This window comes from Amblyomma americanum, chromosome 3 (assembly GCF_052857255.1).
Source record: "Amblyomma americanum isolate KBUSLIRL-KWMA chromosome 3, ASM5285725v1, whole genome shotgun sequence".
Lineage (NCBI taxonomy): Eukaryota > Metazoa > Arthropoda > Arachnida > Ixodida > Ixodidae > Amblyomma > Amblyomma americanum.
In genome coordinates, this window is record NC_135499.1 from 156,284,809 (window position 1) to 156,308,074 (window position 23,266).

At 47.6% G+C, this 23,266-nt stretch overlaps 1 protein-coding gene across 2 annotated transcripts in view; it reads right to left on the bottom strand.

Annotated features, from left to right (window-relative positions):
* Positions 1-23,266, bottom strand: part of Frl (formin-like protein) — a 214,246-nt gene that overhangs the window by 38,611 nt on the left and 152,369 nt on the right. The window contains exons 2-11 of one of the 2 annotated variants that reach the window (XM_077658477.1): positions 18,840-18,923; positions 14,894-14,980; positions 10,536-10,615; positions 8,921-9,004; positions 7,709-7,919; positions 5,721-5,797; positions 3,602-3,773; positions 2,191-2,451; positions 1,244-1,280; positions 1,071-1,123 (exon numbers count right to left, since the gene is read on the bottom strand). In XM_077658477.1, the coding sequence (XP_077514603.1) occupies positions 1,071-1,123; positions 1,244-1,280; positions 2,191-2,451; positions 3,602-3,773; positions 5,721-5,797; positions 7,709-7,919; positions 8,921-9,004; positions 10,536-10,615; positions 14,894-14,980; positions 18,840-18,923 (1,146 nt within the window). Of the gene's footprint in view, positions 1-1,070; positions 1,124-1,243; positions 1,281-2,190; positions 2,452-3,601; positions 3,774-5,720; positions 5,798-7,708; positions 7,920-8,920; positions 9,005-10,535; positions 10,616-14,839; positions 14,981-18,839; positions 18,924-23,266 lie in introns of both variants that reach the window. The other variant, XM_077658476.1, reaches the window with a different exon arrangement.

Below are 23,266 nucleotides of genomic sequence, written 5' to 3' on the forward strand. Positions count from 1 at the left end.
ACATAAAACCAGGCTATCAAGGAGAAACGAAACTTCCAAATGGCTGATACTAAGCACACGATGGAAATCGAAACCTCTTCGTAGGTTTACCTGGCAGCAGTCAAGCTGGGCTTCAAATTCATTAGAGCTAAAACATGCACTATGATACCACATTAGAGAGAAAAAAAATAGAGGAAAGTATAAGTTTCTTTATTTCTGGAGTCAAAAGTCCAGCGACAGGATAATACAAAAATGGCATGCAATAGTCCTAATAGGTGATGAACATTTTTTTCGCTATTTTTGTTTTGAATGCTAGCTCCTGTTTTTTGTCCCCCCCGTTCCAATACCCTCACATGAAGGTCCTTAGAGGTACTGTAAATAAAATAAATAAATACAGGCACTGCGAAGAAATATTGCTGTGTACACTGGTGACAAATGTGAATGCCACAGTTGTTCACTATGTATACTGACTGACAACCCCTAATATCGACACTTGAACAGCATTATAGAACAGTAAACAAATCCACCAACTGGAAAATGGAATAAAAAGAAAACAATGTTTATTTTGTTTCTTTTGCTGTTGCAGTGTTCACACACAGCGGCCAAAACAGCATTAACAGACGGTAAATATTTCCTTTCTAGGCTTCTTTTATCAAGCAGAGCAACTAAACATCTTAAAGCGCAACGTAACCAGATTGGTGCAGTAAGAGTTCAGAGTCATCCACATTAACTCCTAGCAGAGGAGACAGGTCTGTGTGTTATGATTCCAGGCATGTTTCTGACTGCTAATATGACCGACAGTTGTGCTAACTGCCTTCCCTCCCGCAAAGCTTCACAAGTGAGTGAAACCAGGTAGGCATATTTAGAAGAGGTGCCCTTCAAAGATTAAAAACATCCAAAATCCCACTAGGATTTTTTTCAGTGTGAAAGCAAGACTTTTCATTCAGTCTTTGTAACTTCTATACAAAATGCTAAACCATCCTTGTGTAAGCAAAAAAAAAAAAAACTGCACAGAGAACTGGTGTTCTACTTCTAACAAAGTGAAATTCATGACGAGTATTAAAAATTAAACACTGACAGCCGACACTTACAAGTAGCTCCCGATTTTCCTTGTCCAGGAGCTGCAGTTGTGTTTCAAGTTCAACTGTTGAAAGGAATGCAAATAAAATTTATTTTTGTACAGCACATTGCGTGGAAAGACCAAATACACCAAAACTGAGGAAGAAAAAAATAAAAGAAAGCTTGAAAAGCAAGACACACGTACCTAGCTTTGCCATCATCTCATTTTCGAGTTCATGGGCCTGAAAAAAAATAATAAAAAGTCAGCTAAATTTTGCTAATCTGGCTACTACATCTCCTTTGTGTGAAACAAGTTATTCAGCAAAATTCTGTTCTCTGAAAATTCATAACGAATACCATCCACCAAAATGCCATGAAATCATTAGAAGAAATCAATTCCTTTTATTGATCGTCTGTAAAAGAGGAGTTACCACACTTGCCCCAGCCCAAGTTCAGGATCTCACAGTGTGATTCGTTCGAACTCTGTGTGCCTACAATGCCATGCAAACATATTCAGTAACCGAACTCATACTAGCACACCAATACAAATAAACAATACTGTAGAACTAGATATTACTATCAGCAGGCCTTTTATTATGTACTTTGCTTTGTATAGCCTGTGCTGTCAGAGCATACAAATACAATACTAGCATATTATTGCGAGAAAAAGATGTACAAGCTGACCGAACTGTTGTGATCTGGTGGCAAAATGTTATCAATTAAGGAAGGAGTTATTCAGTCTACTTGCTGAAAGCTATCTAGAGGGCCAAGCCTAAAGGATAAAAAATCTGTTTGAAAACCCCATACGAAGAAAGCACATCACGAATGTGTAGCCATTAGCCATAAAAGAAGTGTGTGCGTCAATACGTCACAGTCAATGCATCCAATTAGAACCATGATCGAGCTAATGGTGTTGGTCAGTCGAAAGGGTACAAGTAAAGAGCAAAGAGCTTAAGGAAAGGGCTATGCAGCTGGTTACCTAATACTAGCAACAAGAAAAGTAGATCAAGATTTTGGCACTAAATAAAAAAACAAAAGAAGGGAGGAAGCTGCAGCATATGTAAGGCATTTTTCATGCCACTGAAGTAACAGCAAGGCAATACAGGAATAAAACATGCAGACACACAACAGAGGCAAAAGCATGAAGCTCACCCGAGAGATCTGGGCCTCCAGCTCGGCGACACGGTCGATGGCGGCGCTCTTGGTCTCAGAGTCCTCCATGAGGGCGTGCACGTCGAAAACATTGTCAAGATAGGCTGAGATCTGCACCTTGAGCTCCTCACTCTCTGTGGAGCGCAACCGTTCTAGGTACTCATCCAACCCGAGAAAGGTGAACTCATACTGAAGGTGCACCCTGAAGTTCATGTCATCTACTGAGTGAACAACAATGTTGATGAACTGCATGCAGGCAACCTGCAAAGATGCAATAACAAAACACAAGCGTCATGTTAGTGCTCCACAGTTCATGGCTACTTTCTTCAAGTGATGAAGAACTAATAGCTCACAAAAATCTGGTTATGACTCTTGCTATTGGCGCTGTAAAAAAAAAGTACAAAACAAGGCAATAAAACAGTGACAATGCAGGTATGATCAGAAACACAGGAATTTACAATGCAATAAAGGAAGAACAAACATGACTGTAGCTTAACACACAGTTTACCCTACTAAATTTAGTAATATTTTGTACCTGCATTATTTCACAGGTTTCCTCGACCATAGTCAGTCAAAGTATGTGCTTGCCAACAAGTTACAGGGAACTTTTTCTTTGTACGCAATTGTTTTCAACCTTGGAAAGCTCAGCGCATATGAAGTCTTGCAGGACTATTTCACTGCGAACCACAGCCAACTCTGAAGAACTATAAAGCCAATTATAAAGAAGAGCTCAAAGCTTACACTACAGATAGTGCTATATTACACCGTACTCCGCATCTGTATGTCCTGTTCATGTTCTTTTAGGCTTACTGTAAAGTTCTGACCTTGTAACAACGTGAATGACCAGCACCAACCATGTGTCGATGAAGATGAGAGACCAGCCTGCACCAGTACGCACAAGACCAAATGCTAGACAGAACGCTGGAATTCTGCCTAAGCTAGACGCTGCCACCACTGCTCTATCGACCACCACATCAATGCAGCCTCAATAAAGGTGGTCACATTCCAACAGCAGACAACCTCCATGGCCTAATCCACATGTATTTATGTACAGTCAGGCCAGAATGAAAAGCAAACAGCGCATGTGAACAAAACAAAATATCTTGCCTGTGTATTTCAGCTGCAATGTACAACTAGCCTGATTCATGTTTCTGGGTAACAGATCTACCCAAGTACACATTCATAAAATGGTTGTAAAGGAATATCTCGCTGCAAAGTAGAAAAGTACGGCGTATCCGTGTACATGTTTAATCCCGGAGTCACTGTATTTTCCTGCACAAAATAACGGAACTTTATATGTGTCCTCTTCTAGTGGACCTATTTACAGGCCCATCCTTGCTGCACCACTCCCCCAATCATTAGTGCTTTCACAAGCCAACGTCCAGAAAAGAAAAGAAAAATGCACGCATACCATGAAGTCAATGTTGAACGTCTCGTAGTCCCTGAAGTCGTCCATGAGTGTCTTGAACCTCCGGGGTTCACAGCATACAGTCTTGAAATTGTCAAAAGCACTGAGGATGATCTGATGCCCTCCTTTCACAAGGCAGATAGCGGCCAGCAGTTCCAGAACCAGGGCCTTTGTTCTGAACACGCACAGAGAAGTGGCAGGACACAGTGTGACTCACCTGAGCATTTCATCTGCGCATGATGTAGCTGTACCGAAAGCCCCAGTGAAATCACTGATAAAAAATTACAAGAAGCAAGAAGGTCAAAATAAATCTCACGGGGCCACCTCTTAACTGTGCTTTCAAAAGTCATACCCATACAAAACTTTCGGAACTGCACATTTATTTTTTTTGCAGGACCCATGTTCTAGTAAAAAGTTTAGTCTTTATATTTATTTAGAGTAAGGTGTAAGCTTATTGCTGTGAAATTGCATAAAAATAACCTTTATCCTATTCACTACTGGATAACGAGATTTCTCCCTATGTCTGCAAGCTGAAGACCAAAACAGAAGCCAGCACATGAACCAGAACAGACAATTAAACAACAATTAAACTAAACAGTTATAATTAAACAACAAAAACAAAGCTAGAACAATTAAATTAAAGCTCCAAACTAGTCTCACGAATTAAATGAATTCTGTGAAGAACAACTCTACATCTCAAGTCAGCAAACGCATTCAACTAAAGAGCCTTGCAAAGCCCTTTCATTTAGAAATAAAAATTAAATCCACAACAAGGTTGTTGTCAAAACGCTGATTTCCTCTCAGTATTTTGACAGTAATGATGATGTCAAGATGTAAAGCTGTGGAGTTCAAGGCCACATACAGGCGCCATAGGAAGGGGCAACATATAACTATAACAAGTAATATAACCCACAAAACCATGCTAAATACATAGCGCCCCTCGCGCCGCGCTCAGCTTGCAGGCCATGGCACGCGACGCCGGACAAGAAAGAGGAAGTTGGGCTAGGCCGTCGCAGAGCGAGCAGCGCAAATAAACAGTTCGAACCTCACCGCTGTTGGTGCTGGTTCACCCTCGCCTTAGCTACGACAGATTTGGTGACCCAGCTTCGAACACGCATCCCGATCATCCTACATGAATTCCCTTGGCTCTTCCGCCCTTCCTACCGGCGGCGACCTGTCCCAGAACGCTCAGCCTCTCGGTGCTTCGGTGGCCACGTTCCAGCCAGTCAACCTGCCTCCATTTTGGCCCAATAGCCCTCGTGCCTGGCTCCTGCAGGTTGAGACGAATTTCCAGCTGCGACGTATCACCAGCCAGGAGACCAAGTTCCTCCACCTCATGTCGTGCTTGCTTCCTGACGTCGCTGAGGACTTAGTGGACGTCATCCTTAGTGGACTTAGTGACTTAGTGGGAAGAGGACTTAGTGGGCGGCGGCCTAGCCCAACTAGCCCAACTTCCTCTTTCTTGACCAGCGCCACGTGCCACGGCCTACGAGCTGAGCGCAGCGTGAGGGGCGCTAAAGGGTTCGAACCCCAAACCTGTCGGAGCTGGTTCTTCCTCGCCTTAGCTCCGTCAGATACATAGAAGCAAATTAAGATGCGAGCGCTGCTTAGAGAACTTTCATTATGAAGGTAGCACACTAATTTAAAATGCTAGCACAGTACTGCGTTATTCATAAACTACAAGCAAAACAATAACCAGGATGCTGCCATATCTTTTAGCAACTCATAAAGCCAGAATGCAGGTCAGGTCTACAATCCTAAACGTAAAATGGCAACTGCACCACAAAGTTTATGTCAGGTGCTATGCTGAAGCAGACTAGCATTAGCCAATATGCAAAGCTATGCCCCTTAATTAAGGTGCACCTCCTTGATTCACCACATGAAAACTGCCTTGTCAGCTTTAGGCAAGACTTTTCCGAGTTAGACCTTTACAGGTATTTATTTCCTTTTTTTTTTTTCCAGAGAGCCATTCATTCATTGCATTTACCTTTGAAAGTGGTTCAAGCTGAATTCACATGCAGGCATTCATGCATCAAACATTCATCCTCTGCATTAATGCTTTAAGCTTCTGACGGTCGTGCATGAATAAAAATGATTACTGAAATCCCATACATAAGCTTACCGTAAGCTCTTGTGGTTTAAACTCAGGGCTATGGAATTTATTGCTTGGGTATGTTCGATGACCATGTTGAAGCCGAACTGTAAGACAAGACAATAGAAGAGAGCAGAATAAAACTGTTGAGAAAAAAAAGTTGATAGAAAGTATATTTGAATAACAAATTGATGAACACATTGATGATTGACAATACAAGGTATATATTCTACAAATGTCTACACCATTTAGTAACTGAAACGTGTCGCAGTCGAAAAGCACGACAATACATGTTTGGAGGCTAAAACAGTTTCAGGGGTTCCTCAGTTGTAATTGTTGAAGGCCATACATTTATTTATTTATTCAAAATACCCCCAAAGGCCCTCATTTGAGGGTATTACATGGGGGGGGGGGGGGGGGAGTAAGTACAAAGCATTGTTATAAGGTTAAAGATATTGCACTAAAATAAAATAGAAATCACAAAATATTAATCATAAATAGGCATTCACAGAAAGGGTCGCAACAATGCACATAACAGCAAAATTTAAGCATAAATAACAGCACCGCTAGAAAAAGAAAAAGACAACACTGGAAAAGGTGCGCTGAAGTACAAAAAAAATATAAAATAAAAAGAAGACAAGGCGGAAGAAAAGAACGCTCAAAAAATACCTTTTTAGTTGTTGAAACATGAGTGCATAAGATGTTGGAATTTATTTAGATCAGATTCAGTGGCAATTTCTGATGGCAAAGCGATCCATTCGGTTATTGTGCGTGGTAAAAAAGAATAGGCATAATGGAATGACTGGCAGTTAATGCGTTTAACTTTGTAAGGATGATCGCGACGTGGAAAGATAACTGGCGGTGGCTGAAAGAATTCATCATGAAGGGAAGGATGGTGATAAAGCTTGTGGAAAACTTAACTGCAAAACAAAAAAGAACAGCGAGCAGATCCTCAAAGCAATGGGCTCAACAAAAAGTTTGGGAGTTGGGAACAAGTCTGTTTGCAGAGAGCACAGTGGTTCGTTTAATGTTCTCATACTGCATGGGATGGCCCTAATTGAACTCTAGGGCAGCGATCTGTTTGGGAACGAAAGAAAGAGGCCTTCTATTACCTGAGAAGTTTGGAATGCGAAACAGCACCTGTTCTCCCAAAGAGATGCTCAGACCATAAATATTTTTTGCAGTTTCCACGCAGAGTATTGTATGACTGGTGGCCTGATTTTCTTCGCCTGTTGTCTGTGTTTGGAGCGGTGCAGCTTTCCTGTAATTTCTTGCTCAAGACGCCCATAGATATTACCACTTGTTTTCAAGTCGGCAGTCTCGGTTTCGTTTTTTTCAGTTCTGCTGCCACTCCTTCAAAATGATGCAGTACTGGTTTCATTTCACTGCTTTCGCGACAACGTAATTTTGAGTAATTCCGACAGACGCAGCGAACCTAAGACTCGAATGTAGTTCCGAAGTGCCGCGGGATAGAACGTAATCGTTAAGAACGTTAGGAATGGCGTATGCAAGTACCCAGTAAAAATACAATTAACATGCCAGTCATAGCAGCTGCTACGCTCAAAGGCACCGTCTTGTGAGCATGCTGTGACTTTAGTTGAGAGATCCTTCTGGTTTATAATTTAACGGTCGGTGAAAAAGAAAGGTCGTAGTTTTTTTTATTTATTAATATGTATACTTTGATTCCATATCTGTGCTGGGTGCCGCAGCGTTGCTCTGGTTGCCGGCCCGTCAACGTTACACGGCGACAAGTCTTCGCCAAAGCGGGCTTCCCCACAAGATGAAGTTGCATGCGGTGAAGCACACTTCAGCACGTTTCATACCACGATGTGCTGCGTTTACTGATTCGATCCCTGTGTGCGACCTCCGCCGTTCTTAACCTCTCCGCCTAGCCGAAACGGCGCGGAGTCACGGGAATGGGCAGGACTGATATATAAAAGTCGCACCGCGACACTTTGAACGTGCGTTCAGAACAGCACACCAGCCGCAGCTGGTCATAACTGTCGCACGGGGCACACCTTGTTGTTCATGATGGCGCGCAGGCACATGATGCAGACGTGGATGTCGTCTTCCGCCTCGCCCATGTGTAGCTTGGCCGCGTGGCGCGAGGCGCGCTTCAGCCGCGGCGTGTCAGCCTCCAGGATGGACTTGCGGCAGTTGGCGGGGCTCGCCGCGTACCCGTTCTCCGACGCCGTGGCCGAACCGGCTGCTGCGGCCTCGCGGTCATACCTGCGCGCGAAGCAGGGATTGTAGCCCACGGGTGCGTAGCAAACACGCACGCACATCACCGCGCGCTTGGTCTAACGATCCCCGTGCGACACCGGCTAAGTACGCAGAGTAGTCGCATACCACTTATAGCATATTACCACCCGGAAACACGAGTACTGGGATAGGCACTTCATAAGGCGTACCTTTTTAAAGCGACAGCGTTAAGGGCCGCCCCGTGTCGCGGAAAAGCCGGTGTTGTCGGCGGCGTTGGCCGTGAGCGAAAAAATGGCGCAGCATGTGTGTCCCCTCTCGGTGGACACCTGAACCGCGCCGTAAGGGAAGGGATTTTCTTACGGCGCGGTACGGGTGTACATCGAGAATTGTGAGACAGGCGTCATTTTCTTTCCTTCAAACCAATTTTCATTTCATTTTCCTTGCCTTACGGCCCGGTTCGGGTGTCCACTTAGATACGTGAGACAGGCGTCCTTTCCTTAAATTGTCCAACGGGCGATGGCGTTCCGGGCCCTCCTCGGCAACGCTGCAACACGCTGTCGAGTCTTAAGCGTCCTCCAAATTTTTCGCAGAGTAGCCGCTCTAGCAAACATATTCAGGTTTCGTTGTGTAATGAAGCCAATTAATACTTTGCGCTTTAATGCTAGGGACCGTCGGCATCACCGCCACTGGCAACAACAGTAGCAGCAACTACAACAATAATAAAAATTACAGGAACCACCCATGTTTCATGCATCCCAGTAAAAAAATCCGAGGTTCCGAAGTCTAAAATTGTTCCGTTTCAAGATGACACAGTCAGACGAAGAAATGATGGGTAGCTTATAGCTGTACGATTACTGCAACTTAACAGTCTATACCAAAGCTACCGAGCAGACTGTACACGCCCCGTGTGGATACAGTTCAGAGCGCAACGCAGTAGCCGCGCCATTCTAAATATGGGGCCCTTAAGAAGAGTTTAGAAAAGGACAATATAAATAATCCCGATTTAATGCCGGCGTCGTTCCACTCACCTCAGAAATCCCAGCTGGAACGTCAGGTAGTCAATAAGCACTTCGAGTCCTTTGTTTTGTTCGTCGAGAAATTCTCTCACCCACCTGGGGAGGACACAAAGAGAGAAAGCTCCAAACGTTCCGCTTGCAACTCACGCGTGTCCTTTCACTCGCGCGCGTTCCCTTACAGGACAGCACGCGCAGCGTCATCACCTGTTCTAGGTCGAAGCGGATGCAATCACCAGGACACAATTACCCCAATTACTACGGCGTCATTCACGCCCAACACAGCCCTCATTAACTCTGAGGTCTGGACGAGTTGTTACGCATTCATGGAGTGATTATCAATTCAAAATAACAGCGTCGCCTTCACTAGCCATCCATTTGTGGCGCTGCCTGATAAATACGTTATCTTGCCACACCTATACTTGTTTAGGCTCGTTTTTGTTTCCCCTATGCGGATGAATAAACCGTACCGTACCGTTTTCAGTAAATACACATACAGCCAGCATACTAAACAAACCCCTCTGAGTGGCCTCAAATAATGACGCTCTCAAGCTGAAGCCTGCGAACACGTTCTAGCTGTCCTCCCACACCACGCATACGTACACAACGGTGAAAAGCCGTTCCCCTTCCACTAAGTATACATGGCGTCTCCCCGCAAGGCTAGCATTGTACATTAGATTCAATGCACATGGTAACTGCGCTAGAGACACGGACAAAGATAGAAGGACACCACGAACGCTTCTATCTTTGTCTGTGTCTCTAGCGCAGTTACCATGTGCATTGAATCTAAAGATCACCAACTAGCCCAGCTGTCTGCTTTAAATAGCATTGTACAGTCGTCTACAGACCAGTCTAGAGCGCTCGAACTCCGTGCCGTCTGCAGTCCGCAGGATAGCGAGGATAGGGATAGCGCGAGGATAGCGCATAATAATAATAATAATTGGTTTTTGTGGAAAGGAAATGGCGCAGTATCTGTCTCATATATCGTTGGACACCCGAACCGCGCCGTAAGGGAAGGGATAAAGGAGGGAGTGAAAGAAGAAAGGAAGAATGAGGTGCCGTAGTGGAGGGCTCCGGAATAATTTCGACCACCTGGGGATCTTTAACGTGCACTGACATCGCACAGCACACGGGCGCCTTAGCGTTTTTCCTCCATAAAAACGCAGCCGCCGCGGTCGGGTTCGAACCCGGGAACTCCGGATCAGTAGTCGAGCGCCCTAACCACTGAGCCACCGCGGCGGGTGGATAGCGCATCCCTGAGTATGGTCTGAGCATCATACATGCGCAATCTCGAACCGGGCGCTGCCGTTAGACGTCTCTCTGCGCGCTGCGCTGCGGAGCGCAGACGGCACAAAGTTCGAGCGCTCTAGACTAGTCTGTGGACGACTGTACAATTGCAGTCCCTAATCTAGTACAATGGCGTGTATCATGCTCATCTGCGGCAGCGTTACAGATGAATCAGGCTTAAGCATACCGACAAGACTGTAGGCAGGCCATTCCAAAACATCTAATGGATCTTGGGTACCTAAATTCAGCTCTACTAATCACGCTTTTCCTGTTCCGCGTCGCATGCTCCGCGTCACAGAAACGAAATGAGAGAGAGAAAAAAAAGGCTCGACGTCACACTTACTCAATGTTGTTTGTCCTGAGGGAGATTTCCAAGTCCCGTAGGACCTGAGTGGATTTCGAGTCTCCCAACATTCGTCTTCTCTGAAAGGCAACCGGGTGGCGGCGCCGAGCGGCGTTAGTGCAAACACGTGGTATTACACGGCATCACACACGCACTCACACAGCACCAAATAACCGCGCACGCGAAACAAGCTTAGCCACCAAGCATGCGCAGTCGAACCACCTTATGGTTTTGGAGAACACCCGATAGCTATAGAATAGCGCATCGCAGAGCTCCAAAGGATCACCGGAACTTCATACCCTATATATGTATGCATCCTGTATATCTCATATCATTTCATACGTATATGCATCATGTATATCCTATATCCTGTCCATTATACATATGTATAGGCATGACAGTAGGCATAAAAATTAACACCTTAAGCTCAAGCTGAAAATATGGAACTGTATCGCAAAAAAAAAAAATCTGACAAGGCACTAAAAACAATTTTTTTTCCTTTTCCCTGGTTTGAGTTTGAGAAGAGTGGTTCTGACAACTACTTCGAGAAAATTTTCGCTCCTCTCTATAAAAATAATATCCGCGCAAACTTTTTTGTTTCTTTTACGCGCTGGCGCACATATGCCGCCTTCGCGTTGAGAGAGAGAAAGACCTTGCGGTACGCTTTCCAAGGAGACACCGACTGGCTCAAAGCTCGGCCAGGCTGAAACACGGCACCACGGTAATATTCTTTTATAGGAAAATTAAGATGCGCCTACGGGTAACACCATCCATTGCGCTGACGAGCACTTTCAATTTCTGCAGAGTCTCATAATTCCCTAAATGAGTTTCCCCTCATCCGTGTTGGCTTCCGACCATTCAAGTCGACGCGCGAAGCTGACCACAAGACAACAAAAACGCTTACTAGGAGACCAAAACAAATGCTACGCTGCAACGCAAAGCGTAAGTCTCGAGACAATTTTTGCCCTCTAATCTGCGTACTTTTAGAATTTTTTTTGTGTGTCTAAATAAGGTAATCCCGTTATAACAAAAAGGAAGACATAAGAGGTATGGGCGCGAGAAACAGCGCTTTGTACAACGCCTGCATCGATCGATCCATTTCACTCAGTCCTCCACATATGCGCGTTTCATGAAAGCGGGATTCGGAACCTCCCTTCGCCCCGCCGCGGTGGCTCAGTGGTTAGGGCGCTCGACTACTGATCCGGAGTTCCCGGGTTCGAACCCGACCGCGGCGGCTGCGTTTTTATGGAGGAAAAACGCGAAGGCGCCCGTGTGCTGTGCGATGTCAGTGCACGTTAAAGATCCCCAGGTGGTCGAAATTATTCCAGAGCCCTGCACTACGGCACCTCTTTCTTCCTTTCTTCTTTCACTCCCTCCTTTACCCCTTTCCTTACGGCGCGGTTCAGGTGTCCAACGACATATGAGACATACTGCGCCATTTCCTCCCCCCCCCCAAAAAAAAATTTTTTTTTTATTATACCGTGACGCGAACTGCGAAGCCAATTTAGAAGCAGGCTCCATAAGGACTTGGCGGCCTACATTTGCTAGCAGTGTCTCTTGCTGCTGTAAGTTGAGAGCGTCTCAAGGCTAATTTTGTGTGCTACGCGACACCGCGCGCTCCGATTCTGGGGGCATCATCGTCAGCAAGGTCTTTCTCTCATACGACACATCGCGGCGGGTTCGACTCGCGAAAAGTGCACCAACTACGAACGTTCACTACTATGTGTGCATCAACCGCATTCTCGCGAGCAATGTGCAACGAACAAATGCAATTCGAAATTCCGTTCATAAAAGTGTGTGTATGCATGTGTGACATTAAACGCAAGCACATGCACAGTGCTCACATGCATATACAACACTACACGTGGCTCGTGCAGCCTGCTAGAACAAAAAAAAAGTGCATGCGAACGACACGTGACGACCCGTACGCGAAGGTTAATTATTATGTTATTATAATTAATAACCATACTGTGTTAAACAAGTAGGAAAGAGAAAGGAACAGGTTATGGGTGCCAACAGACGATGTAATGCGTATGCATTTTCCCAAGAAAAAGTTAGACGCACATACGAGCACTGTGCTTTACCGACCTCTTTCGCGCTAAACTCGCTCACACACTATGAAGGCCGTGATCACCGAGCTTAAACGGCGGACACGGTGCCAGCGAAGGCCAACGCCACATCACTGCCGCTTTGCTGCCACTATATATAGTTTCCCGGAAGCAGGACCCGCTAGTACTAGATTATAAGTCTACACTAGATCAGTACATACGCAATTAGTATGCGCGGTAAAAGGTACTTATTTATGTACGCGTTTGTCGCGTTACAACGCTGCGCCCTCATAAGTGCGAGAGAGCTTAGTGCGTGAAAAGTTCAGGGGCAGCATGAGCTCGCGACCCGGACACCTGTTCCTTCGCTCTTCCATTCAGTCAATGCACGCAGTGTTACCGGGGCGCTCATCGCAAGGAGAACTCCCAGATCAAGCTCAAACTTGCTCGCTCCAACTGACAAAAGAGCTCGAAGTTTCACACCTTGCATGCTCGAGTCATGCTTGCGTCACTTGCGTAGATCACCAACCTCGCGCTATCCCATAAGCCTGCTGATGCTGTAATAAGCCATTTGTTGTCGAGGTGTTGACACCGCGTACGTCACTATGCTCTGAGCCTGGCTAACGACGGTATACCGGCAATATTAAACTTACCGCCCAACTACGAGTAACCAAAACTAACTATCAAATAAATAACAACGCGCCCGAGTTAGCTTCACCGCATTCCCGTTGCATCGCTGGCCTAGCGGCTATACTCAATGAAGTACTCTGTAACGCGAGATCAATTGAGTTCACCTGCAACCTTCAAGCTACGTCAGATATTTGTGCGGTTACTCTCCCAGTGTTGGGTCACGTGCTTCATCTTCCGCGAGCGCCTCGCGATCGCTCAAAAAGCGTCGCTCAAATTCAGTCTGCGCTGTTCGCCATTATTTGCTCGCTACTGATCTGCACACGCACAAAAAATAAAATTACAGAGCGACCGGTTCCTCTTGCGTCGAGTGCCCCAATAACAGCCGCTGCCAGCGCTCAGTGAGACCAATAACTTGAAAAGAAAAAAAAATCATGCACACGCACGCACTGTACAACGTCAAATGACGTTCGAGAGAGCAAAAGCACGGCCCGCATACGCGTTCCCGTTAAGACGACTTCCTCGACACGAGTCCAATACATTGGAACTGGGGGGATGAAGCCCATTAGAGGAAAAAAGCCGCCGTGCAAAGGTATTCACGAGGTGCACACTATAGGACGAACGTGCCCACACGGCAGGTCGTTTCCCGTTTTCGTCCACACGGGGTGAACCTTACGAGCCTGGTGTGGTTTTTCAACTACCGTGCACCGTCTCCAGCCAAGAAGACAGGCACTACTAACCTGACAGCAGGCATAGCACGAGGCTCATGCCAGATCTGGGAACACCGCTAAGAATAAAAATGCACACCGACTAATGGAGGAGCTATTGAACAGATTCCTCCCATTTTGAAATGAAACCTGCTTTAACGTCCTTCCCTTCCTGCTTTCCTTGTGTTTTATTTGTTGTTTATTTGTTTGTTTTCTTGCTCCAACAGATTTGAGTGGAAGAAGCGTCTACTTCGTAGCACAAAATGTCAATTTGATTTATCTCCTTCAGTCATTCGTTTAATATTTTTATCTCTTACTTGCGCGGTTCACCGCACATCGGCAAGGCATATATATACATATATGCCCAGGACATATATATAGGCTCGCCGAAACGGAGACGCGAGCTGAGCGGGTGCATTTGCTCTCGCGTAAAAACCGCATGCCCCTTCTCTCTGGCAAACAGAGACTCAAAACGGAGCCTCTGAGAGCAGACACGCAAAACCCGGATGCACTGTATACTTTAAACCCAATCGCATTCACGCAGCAAAATGCTAAACACTGCCCGCAGCACAAACGCTCCAATATTTACCCTCCACCGCTTGCAGTCGAAGAAGATGGGCATTCGAGTGGAATGCAGGTACGGAAAGAGAGAAAGGGAGAGAGAGAGAGGGGGAAACAACAGATGTGCTTAGCGTTAAACAAAGTGCGACGAGCGGTTATTTCAAAGGCGTCCCGCATAAAAACGAGCAAACAAACAAAAAATACGACGCCCGTCACGTGTGCGTGACGCGTCAATGAATAAACCACCAAGGTCCGTCGTGTTAATGAGTTCCTCCACCTCACACAACACAGGCAAAACAAATCCCCCGTGGTTAGCGAGCGAGCCAGAGAAAACACAAAGGCAGGCAGAAGGAGAAATGTATACCTGTATGGGTAACAATAATGTCGAAACGGCATCGTACACCATTTGATTATTTACCTTGGCGCTCCTGGAAGCTCGGGGGTCAAGGTAGGTCTTTAATTTACGTAAGTAAAAGGAAGGGGGTTCTTTTGCGATCACTTTTTCCTGAGCGGGGATAAACGTTGGGGATTGGAAAGGAGGGTTCGGGGAGGGAGGAATGGGAAAAGGGGAGACGGTGAGAAGCAGTGGAGAAGCCAATGAGCACACAGCAAGGAGGTGATGGGAGGGGGAGAGGGACGTTGGAAGGGCAGGGGGAAAAAATTAAAAAGAAAGAGAAAACAGAGATTAGGCGTGATCACTCAAATGTTTCGTCATCAAACGCGAAACAAAGAAAACGCGCTGCGCGTTACAAGACGGCTACATCAACAACAACAACAGAAGAACACGCAAATTCTGCAGGGAAAACAGCGCATCCGGCTTGAAACGATATCGCAACAGTTTCTCCGACATTCACCATTACCAAGAAACACGTCACTGTAGCAGCTAAGTTTTGTTATTCGCCTGCAGCTGCTGGCCTGATCGCTGTTTTTTTTTTTTTTTTGCTTGCACGCCGCGAAGCAGTAACTCAAACGAGAACAATACATGTCGAATTGACAGTAGTCACATTGAGCAGATACAGTCGTCTCACAAAGCATCAGGTTGGCACATACCATCCGCAATACTGGCGCTCTGCGTGTAACTGAAAGCCTATACACAGACTATAGAATCGGACTGCGGCGTCCTAATAGATTAAACTCGCCCACAAAACAAGAAAGTGAAATTGTGGAGACCTTCGGCTCCACATAAACCTCTCGCACATTGCTGCAGCGGTCGACCACGCCTCCACAGGCCTTCGCAGGCTGCTGTAAAACACACACATGAAACACACGCCGAACAGGCCCTCACTATTCATCAACATGGAGGAGTCCCTGCCCGCGTGTCCAATGCACTTGAATCGTAGCGCAGCCGAGTAGCAAGTCCAGCCTGACCTATAAAAATACCACCGCCACATGTTCCGCGGTTGAACTCTATACCTCGTCCGACATGTAATACCGAGAGGAGCTGCAGCCAAGTTAGTCACCTGCATCATTGTTGCTTGCCGGATTACTCGGGAGAGGAAAACCTTGAATTGGATGCAGACTTTACGGTGGCGGAAGTGGAGTTTGCAATGGGCCAGCTTCGTACCACGTCAGCAGCGGGTCCGGACGGGGTTACTAATAAAATGCTGAGGAACCTGGATTTCAAGTCAGTGGGGGCACTCACGAATTTGATGAATAAATATTGGGCGGCCGGGGAGATTCCGCCAGAGTGGAAACATGCTAGGATTACATTTATTCCTAAACCAGGGAAGAAGCTCTGCATTGAGAATCTGCGTCCCATCTCGCTAACGTCGTGCTTGGCCAAATTGATGGAGCATGTGGTCTTGAACAGGCTTCAGGGTTATGTAGAGGACAATGAGTTGATACCTGAAACAATGATTGGCTTCAGGGCTAATTTATCGACGCAGGACGTCATGTTACAGCTCAAAAAAGACGTGGTTGATCCTGGGTACGGCACGGGCACCAAGGCTATCTTGGGGCTCGACCTCACTAAGGCCTTTGACAATGTTACCCATGAGGCAATATTGAGGAACCTATCAGACATAGGACCGGGGGGTAGAACCTTCCGGTACATCAGATCGTTTCTGGAGGGTAGGACTGCGGAGATTGTAGTCGGAGAAATGAAATCGGATCCCTTCCCATTGGGGGGCAGGGGGACACCGCAAGGGTCGGTATTATCGCCCTTCCTATTTAATCTCGCCTTGATCAAGATACCACCCAGGCTGCAAGGGATATCGGGACTTAAACATACATTTTATGCGGATGACATTACTCTCTGGGTAACAAGAGGCAGTGACGCACAGTTGGAAGAAACTCTACAACAGGCGGTGGATATTGTGGAGGAGCTAGCAGGGGAAGCAGGACTCTCGTGCTCTCAGCCCAAGTCCGAGCTTTTTGTTCTGAGGGATAAACCAAGAGGGATACATGCGAGGCACTATACGCCGCCACCACCTTTAGAGGTGAAAGTGGGGGGAGTACCGGTCGCTGAGGTCCAAACGATCAGGATCCTGGGTATGTATCTGCAGACTAACAGGAAGAATAGCGAGTCCTTGCAAAGGCTTAAAAATACGGTCAATGCTACCGTGCGGCTAATCAGGAGAATCGCCAATCGTAAGAGAGGTGTTAAGGAAAAAGACTTGTGTAAGCTAGTGCAGGCATTTGTGCTCAGTAGAATAGTGTATGCGACGCCTTATTTGAAGTTGGACGCGGCGGAAAAAGGAAAGGTGGAGGCTATGATTAGGCAGGCGTATAAAGCGGCCCTTGGGTTGCCTCAAAATGCGTCTACCGAAAGGCTGCTGGGATTAGGGGTGCACAACACCCTAGAAGAACTACGGGAGGCGCACTTGGTGATGCAGCTCGGTAGGCTTTCAAAAACAAAAGCAGGAAGGGACATATTGGAAAGGATCGGCATTGGAGTTGACGTTCCAGCCGGTGACACGAAAATTCAGATGAGGCGGGAAATGCACAAGGGCTTGTACATAAAACCTTTGCCCAAGAACATGCATCCAATACATCATGAGGACCGCAGGAAGGCAAGAGCCAAAGCTTTACATGCTAAGTACGGGAAGTACAACGGGGCAGTCTATGTAGATGTCGCCGAGTATAAGGACAAGGATGCATTTGCAATTGCGGTGGTGGACGGACGAGGACGCTTGATCGCCTCTGGATCAGTCAAAACCCGCTCCCCAGAAACTGCTGAGGAAGCGGCGATAGCACTAGCTATGACTAGTAGTAATGCTGACCTGATCTTCAGCGATTCAAAAACAGCCATCCGAAATTTGGCGAGGGGCAGAATATCTGTCACAGCGGCGCGGTTGCTGAATCGGGCCACGGAGCGAGGGATTACGGAGACGGAAATTGTCTGGGTACCTGCACACTCTGGGAACGAGACGGCTCACATGAATGCTCGAGGTTTCGTCAGCCGAGTAGGTGAGCTGGACGTCCCGGGAAGGTCCACGAGAGATGGGCTGGTATCCTTTCATGACATTACTAATCATTTCAGACTTGAGCGGAGGATTTACCCACCCCCGGACAAGCAATTGGTGAAGGCGCAGGAATGCGTCTGGCGACGATTGCAGACTAGATGTTTCTTCAACCCATACGTATTGAGCAAAATCTACCCGGACATTCAGCCGGAGTGCAAATGGTGTCACGAATTGGCAACCTATGACCACATATTATGGAGCTGTAGCATAGCACCGCCACCGGCGGACATTATGCGTGATCCTTCCCTCGAGCAGTGAAAGGCCGTGTTGGCCAGCTCAGACCCGGTCGTCCAGACCAGGGCCGTGGAGTGGGCCACCCAGGTCGCCGTCAGCCATGGGTTGATGGCCATCTGACACGGAATCGTCCACACATGCTCTCTGACGAAAATAAAGTTTTTCCATCCATCCATCATCTCGGCACAAATGTCGAGTGCTCCCGCCAGAACGTCTGAGCAAATGTCGGCTACGTGACGCTAGGTTCGGTTCACGAACGCGGACAAACGTCTTTACATCAGCGCACCGTTTTACCGAGTCTCCACAGGTACCTTCTATAACCGATTATAATAAAAAAAAGCAACTCTCTGAAACAGACAGAGCTATGACAACGTTGGACTGTCGTGTGAGGCGCGCGCATGCGCCGGACTGCAACACCGTAAATCCCAGACTGTTCACGCTACTGGCCGTTACAAAGTAAACACAAGTGCAGCTAAAAACTAAACTAAAGAAGCGTCGCGGAAACCACACCGCACGAAACACACAGAAAGACGCGTCAAATGCGCAAAAAATGCATCCTCCGGCCAGATGTGGATCGGCGCCTTGCGAACAAGCCTTTACGGAAAAAAAGCTTGCGGTATAACGAAACGAAAAATGAGAGAGAGAGAATGAGGAGGAGTCACTTACTTGATCGCAAATCATGTCCCATTTTTTCTCGTCATCGTACTGCTTGAGCAGTTTAGCTTTGTCAGGTGGCAAATCCATTGAATTCTGCGAGAGAGAAAGAATACAAACAGTCAGAACAGGAAACGGTCGGCGAATTGCAGACTCGGCACCGTGCGGGAAAACTCCCCGGCCTATGGTAAAGCTCGAAGGAGTCTAAATTACTACGTTAAACTGAGCACTTCGCCACAATGACAAGTCCCCTGGGTCTGAAGTTGTTTGCGACAGTCGTATACTACTATCTCCGAATAGGTCACTCCGCCAAATCCAGCAGAATGTGCGAGGTCAAACATTAATGCAAGACGGAGGCGTACCTGTAATAGAAATGATGCACGAAAATGAAAGAAACCTGGAGACTCCACTTCGAGGCTGGAAGAACACTTAAAAAGAGACAAAGCCGGGAGACAATGCAGCACATTACCACACCAAATAAAACCCTACCGGCTTCAGCTTTACTGCCGTTTTGTGCAACACAGAGGTAATGTCACCGACAAGGCTCAAGTCATGACTAATTAAGCGCGGCCAAGCTCTTTGAGCGCTCGTACAGGCATAATAAAAGGACACCAGAGCGAAAACAGCCAAGTCTCGATCAGCCGACACGGAACAGTCTTATTGCAGCGATCTTTCAAACCTGCAGGCACCGCCATTGGCGAAAAGCACGGTAGAAGTGTCCATCCCAGATGACACAACCGAGTCGTTCTTTCCCACCTAGCCTATAGCCTCACCCCTCTACCATCAAACTATGGGGAACGGCTGGAGATGCTTAGATTAGATCGTAGAATATATCCCCCTCCCCATATTAAACTCACCACAGAGGAAGCCACATTTTGGAGGCGAATACAAACGAATACCTTCCCTAACCTGTACTTGTACAGCTTCATTCACCCTTCCAAATACCGCCCCTTCTGTCCATGGTGCGGCGATAAGCCTACGCTGTTTCACATTTCCTGGAATTGTCCCCAGAAACCACCTCGTCTAAAAACATTACAGACATCATACGAGCAGTGGGAGGCAGCCCTGACCAGCAATGGCCTGGAGGACCAGTGTCGCATCATCAGACTGGTCCAGGCATCCGCCCAAGCCACCAGAGTCCTGAACTGAGGAGTCTGCCTACCTGACTCGTAGAACACTTCAATGGAATAATATATGTTTTATCTCTCTCTCTCTCTCTCTCTCTCGCCTAGTCTACTATAACCTAACCTAGCCAAACCTAACCTAACCCGTGACGCTACTACCGAGGCAGCGTAGAGAGCTTCGTTCTACCCTACTTTGCAGGTAAACACACACCTCAGAGATAAACAGCCGGTCTTCGACTAGCTCTGCGAACGTTAACTCCAACTTCACGCATACGGGGCCGACACAGCTGCGCGGTTAAGCATCGTGTATGTACCCAACGTGCGTACCTCGCTTTCGATCCACTACAGCCTGTATATGCAACTGGCTTGCACGCTAATGTACTACGTACGCACAGAGAAAGAGCCGCCCGTCAGACAAATCGCTCTTCGATCTCGTGCGACCACGCGCGAGAGCGGGGGAAGAAGGCGCGCCACCCTTCCCCGATTACTGCACAGAGCAGACAGGCAATCCCCATGCATGGTGACCCACTTCGAACTTTTTCACCGCCCCCGGCAGCAGCGAGCACGCCATTTTCTGCCTGGGACGCCCTCGCGTGCACGCGATCGAAGCCGCGACGGAAGCGTACGAAACTCCGGAATTGAAGGGACAGTAGACGAGGAGAAAGGGGGGTACCGAAAGAAGGGGCCGGTCGCGATGAGCTCGACTGCAAAGTTCGGAATAGGGTCAGCGGCGGTCGCACCGAGTTCCATCGCTCTCGATTAAGCCTCTACCGACGTCGAGCGGAAGGCGCGGTCAGAGTCGCGTCGCCGCGGGTTGTCGTCGTGAAAAAAAAAAAAAAGCGACAACGCGCCACATCCGAAAACGGTTTTATGGTTTATGGGGGTTTAACGTCCCAAAGCAAATCAGGCTACGGAAGACGCCGTAGTGAAGGGCCCCGGACATTTCGTCCACCAGGGGTTCATTAACGTGCAATGAAATCGCACAGTACACGGGCGGGCGTCTAGATTTTCGCCTCCATCGAAATTCGACCGCCGCGGCCGGGATCGAACCCACGTCTTTCGGGCCAGCAGCCGAGCGCCGCAACCACTCAGCCACCGCGGCGGCATATCCGAAAACGAATGGTGCTGGATTTTAAGCGCGGTCATGCGCCGCTATATAGTCGGGGCCTTTTTGTTGTTGTTTTGCTGGGCGATAACTATGAGCTTGAGACGGCGCGCACGCAAAGGTATGGGGTCCCCTGCTGAAGTCCCAACTGCAAAAATTGAAAACGGCTTTCATGTAATATGACGAGAGAATGTATGTTCGTGCTAATTGCTGCGGTTCGGGTGACGCGAAGCGAACGATTCATGTGACCTTGGCACTTGATGACGTCGTTTCGTGAGGAGATATCCACTATAGTCGTATCAGTTCTGAATTCAGCTCCATACACGCACTACCTGGACCACGCGCGACAATATTTATGTATTTTTATTTCAATACCTTCAAGGCCCCTGGAGGCATTACAGATATACCTGCTTTTCTTTGTCCTGGGCCTTAACACACTTCACCCGCTATTTGACGGCGCGATTCAGGTATGAATCCGAGGCGAGACAGATGAGACTTTTCTAACTTCATATCCACCTCTTGCTTCTAAGCAGCGTTCCTGAACCTTGGCTCTAAGAGCCGCATCTCGGCCACGGCGGCCACGTTTCGGTGGAGGCGAAACGCAAAAGGCGCCCGTGTGCTGAGCGATTTCAGTACACTTTAAACATCCCCAGGCGGTCGAAATTTTACTACCACTTTCTACTAACACCACCACTTTCTCCCTTTTCTTTTTTCACTCCCACCTTATTTCCTTCCCTCACAACGCGGCTGAGGTGTCCATCGAGAAGTTAGATAGTTACTGCGCGTTTCTCTTCTTCGTAAGCATTTATTACTCCGCATCTCTTCAAATCAAGAAGAGAAAAAAACAAGTACAAGAAACCTGTGGTCGTGTTTTGCGAGGATTCATTTCTCGATTCATTTATTTCACCCCTTTACCATACGTAGCTGCGGCCTGGACGTCAGTAACGTCATTTGCCGGCTTCGGCGGTGCTGACCAACGGCACAGAAGAAAAAAAAAAGCGGAAGGGGAAAAAGAATCCGTACAGAGCCACAACGAGAGGCTCTGTGCGTACACATGACTGCAACGGTTATCGGAGGCAAGGACCCGCGGCACACAAGACTTCCACGACGCAGAGCAAACAGAACCAGCGGAACGCAGCACATGCAGGGGAAAAAAGAGACAGCGGAGAAAGGAAGCACGGGGGGGGGCTACGCCGTGATCCACGGTGCGAACAAGAAGCCCTACGCCCGAGCGCTCAATTTCCGGCAGCACCCGGAGACCGTTATAGCGCGCGCGGGCGCCGCATCACACCACGGCGGGCACTCTACAAGCGCACCCCTTGCGCCACGCAGGAAGGAAACGCGGACGCGACACACGAAAGAAAAGCGCCGAGTGACTGCGGCTCGGAATTCCTCGCTGGTGCTGGTGCATTCGCCAGGCGTGTTTACGCACACGGGTGACGGCAATATGAAAAGCAGAGCGTTACCTGAACTCAACCAGTGGTTGTTTTATCGGTGACAAAAGTAAAAGGGAGCACACGTGTTTTGTCTTTATAGTTGTCGAATAATAGTCCCCTGCTGGATAGTTTCCCCTGGCACTGATGTTCCATTGCCCCTCCAAAAGCTTTGCATGCTAACTGCGGACACCAGTTACGAATTTCTTATTTTCAGAGTTAATAATAATTGGTTTTGGGGGAAAGGAAATGGCGCAGTATCTGTCTCACATATCGTTGTACACCTGAACCGCGCCGTAAGGGAACGGATAAGGGACGGAGTGAAAGAATAAAGGAAGAAGGAGGTGCCGTGCTGGAGGTCTCCGGTAATAATTTCGACCACCTGGGAATCTTTAACGTGCACTGACGTCGCACAGCACACGGGCGTGTTAGCGTTTTGACTCCATAAAAACGCAGCCGCCGCGGTCGGGTTCGAACCTGGGAACTCCGCATCAGTAGTCGAGCGCCCTAACCACTGAGCCACCACGGCGGGTAACCCGCGTATATTAATATCAATTCTCACTAATTCTGTTTTTTTTTTCTTCTGTGGTCGGAGCCTTGTATATACGCTCGCAGCCTGCATTGGCTTGTATGTCTTTGTTTATCGGTTTGGGGTGCTCACCGTGCCTCGTTGGAACTGCTAGTGTGTGCGCTCTGAGCTGTTCCTCGACAGCACGCTCGCGTTTCCATATTGCGCGCTTTGTCCTGAGGGCAGGGAGGATTAGCAGCGGGAACAGC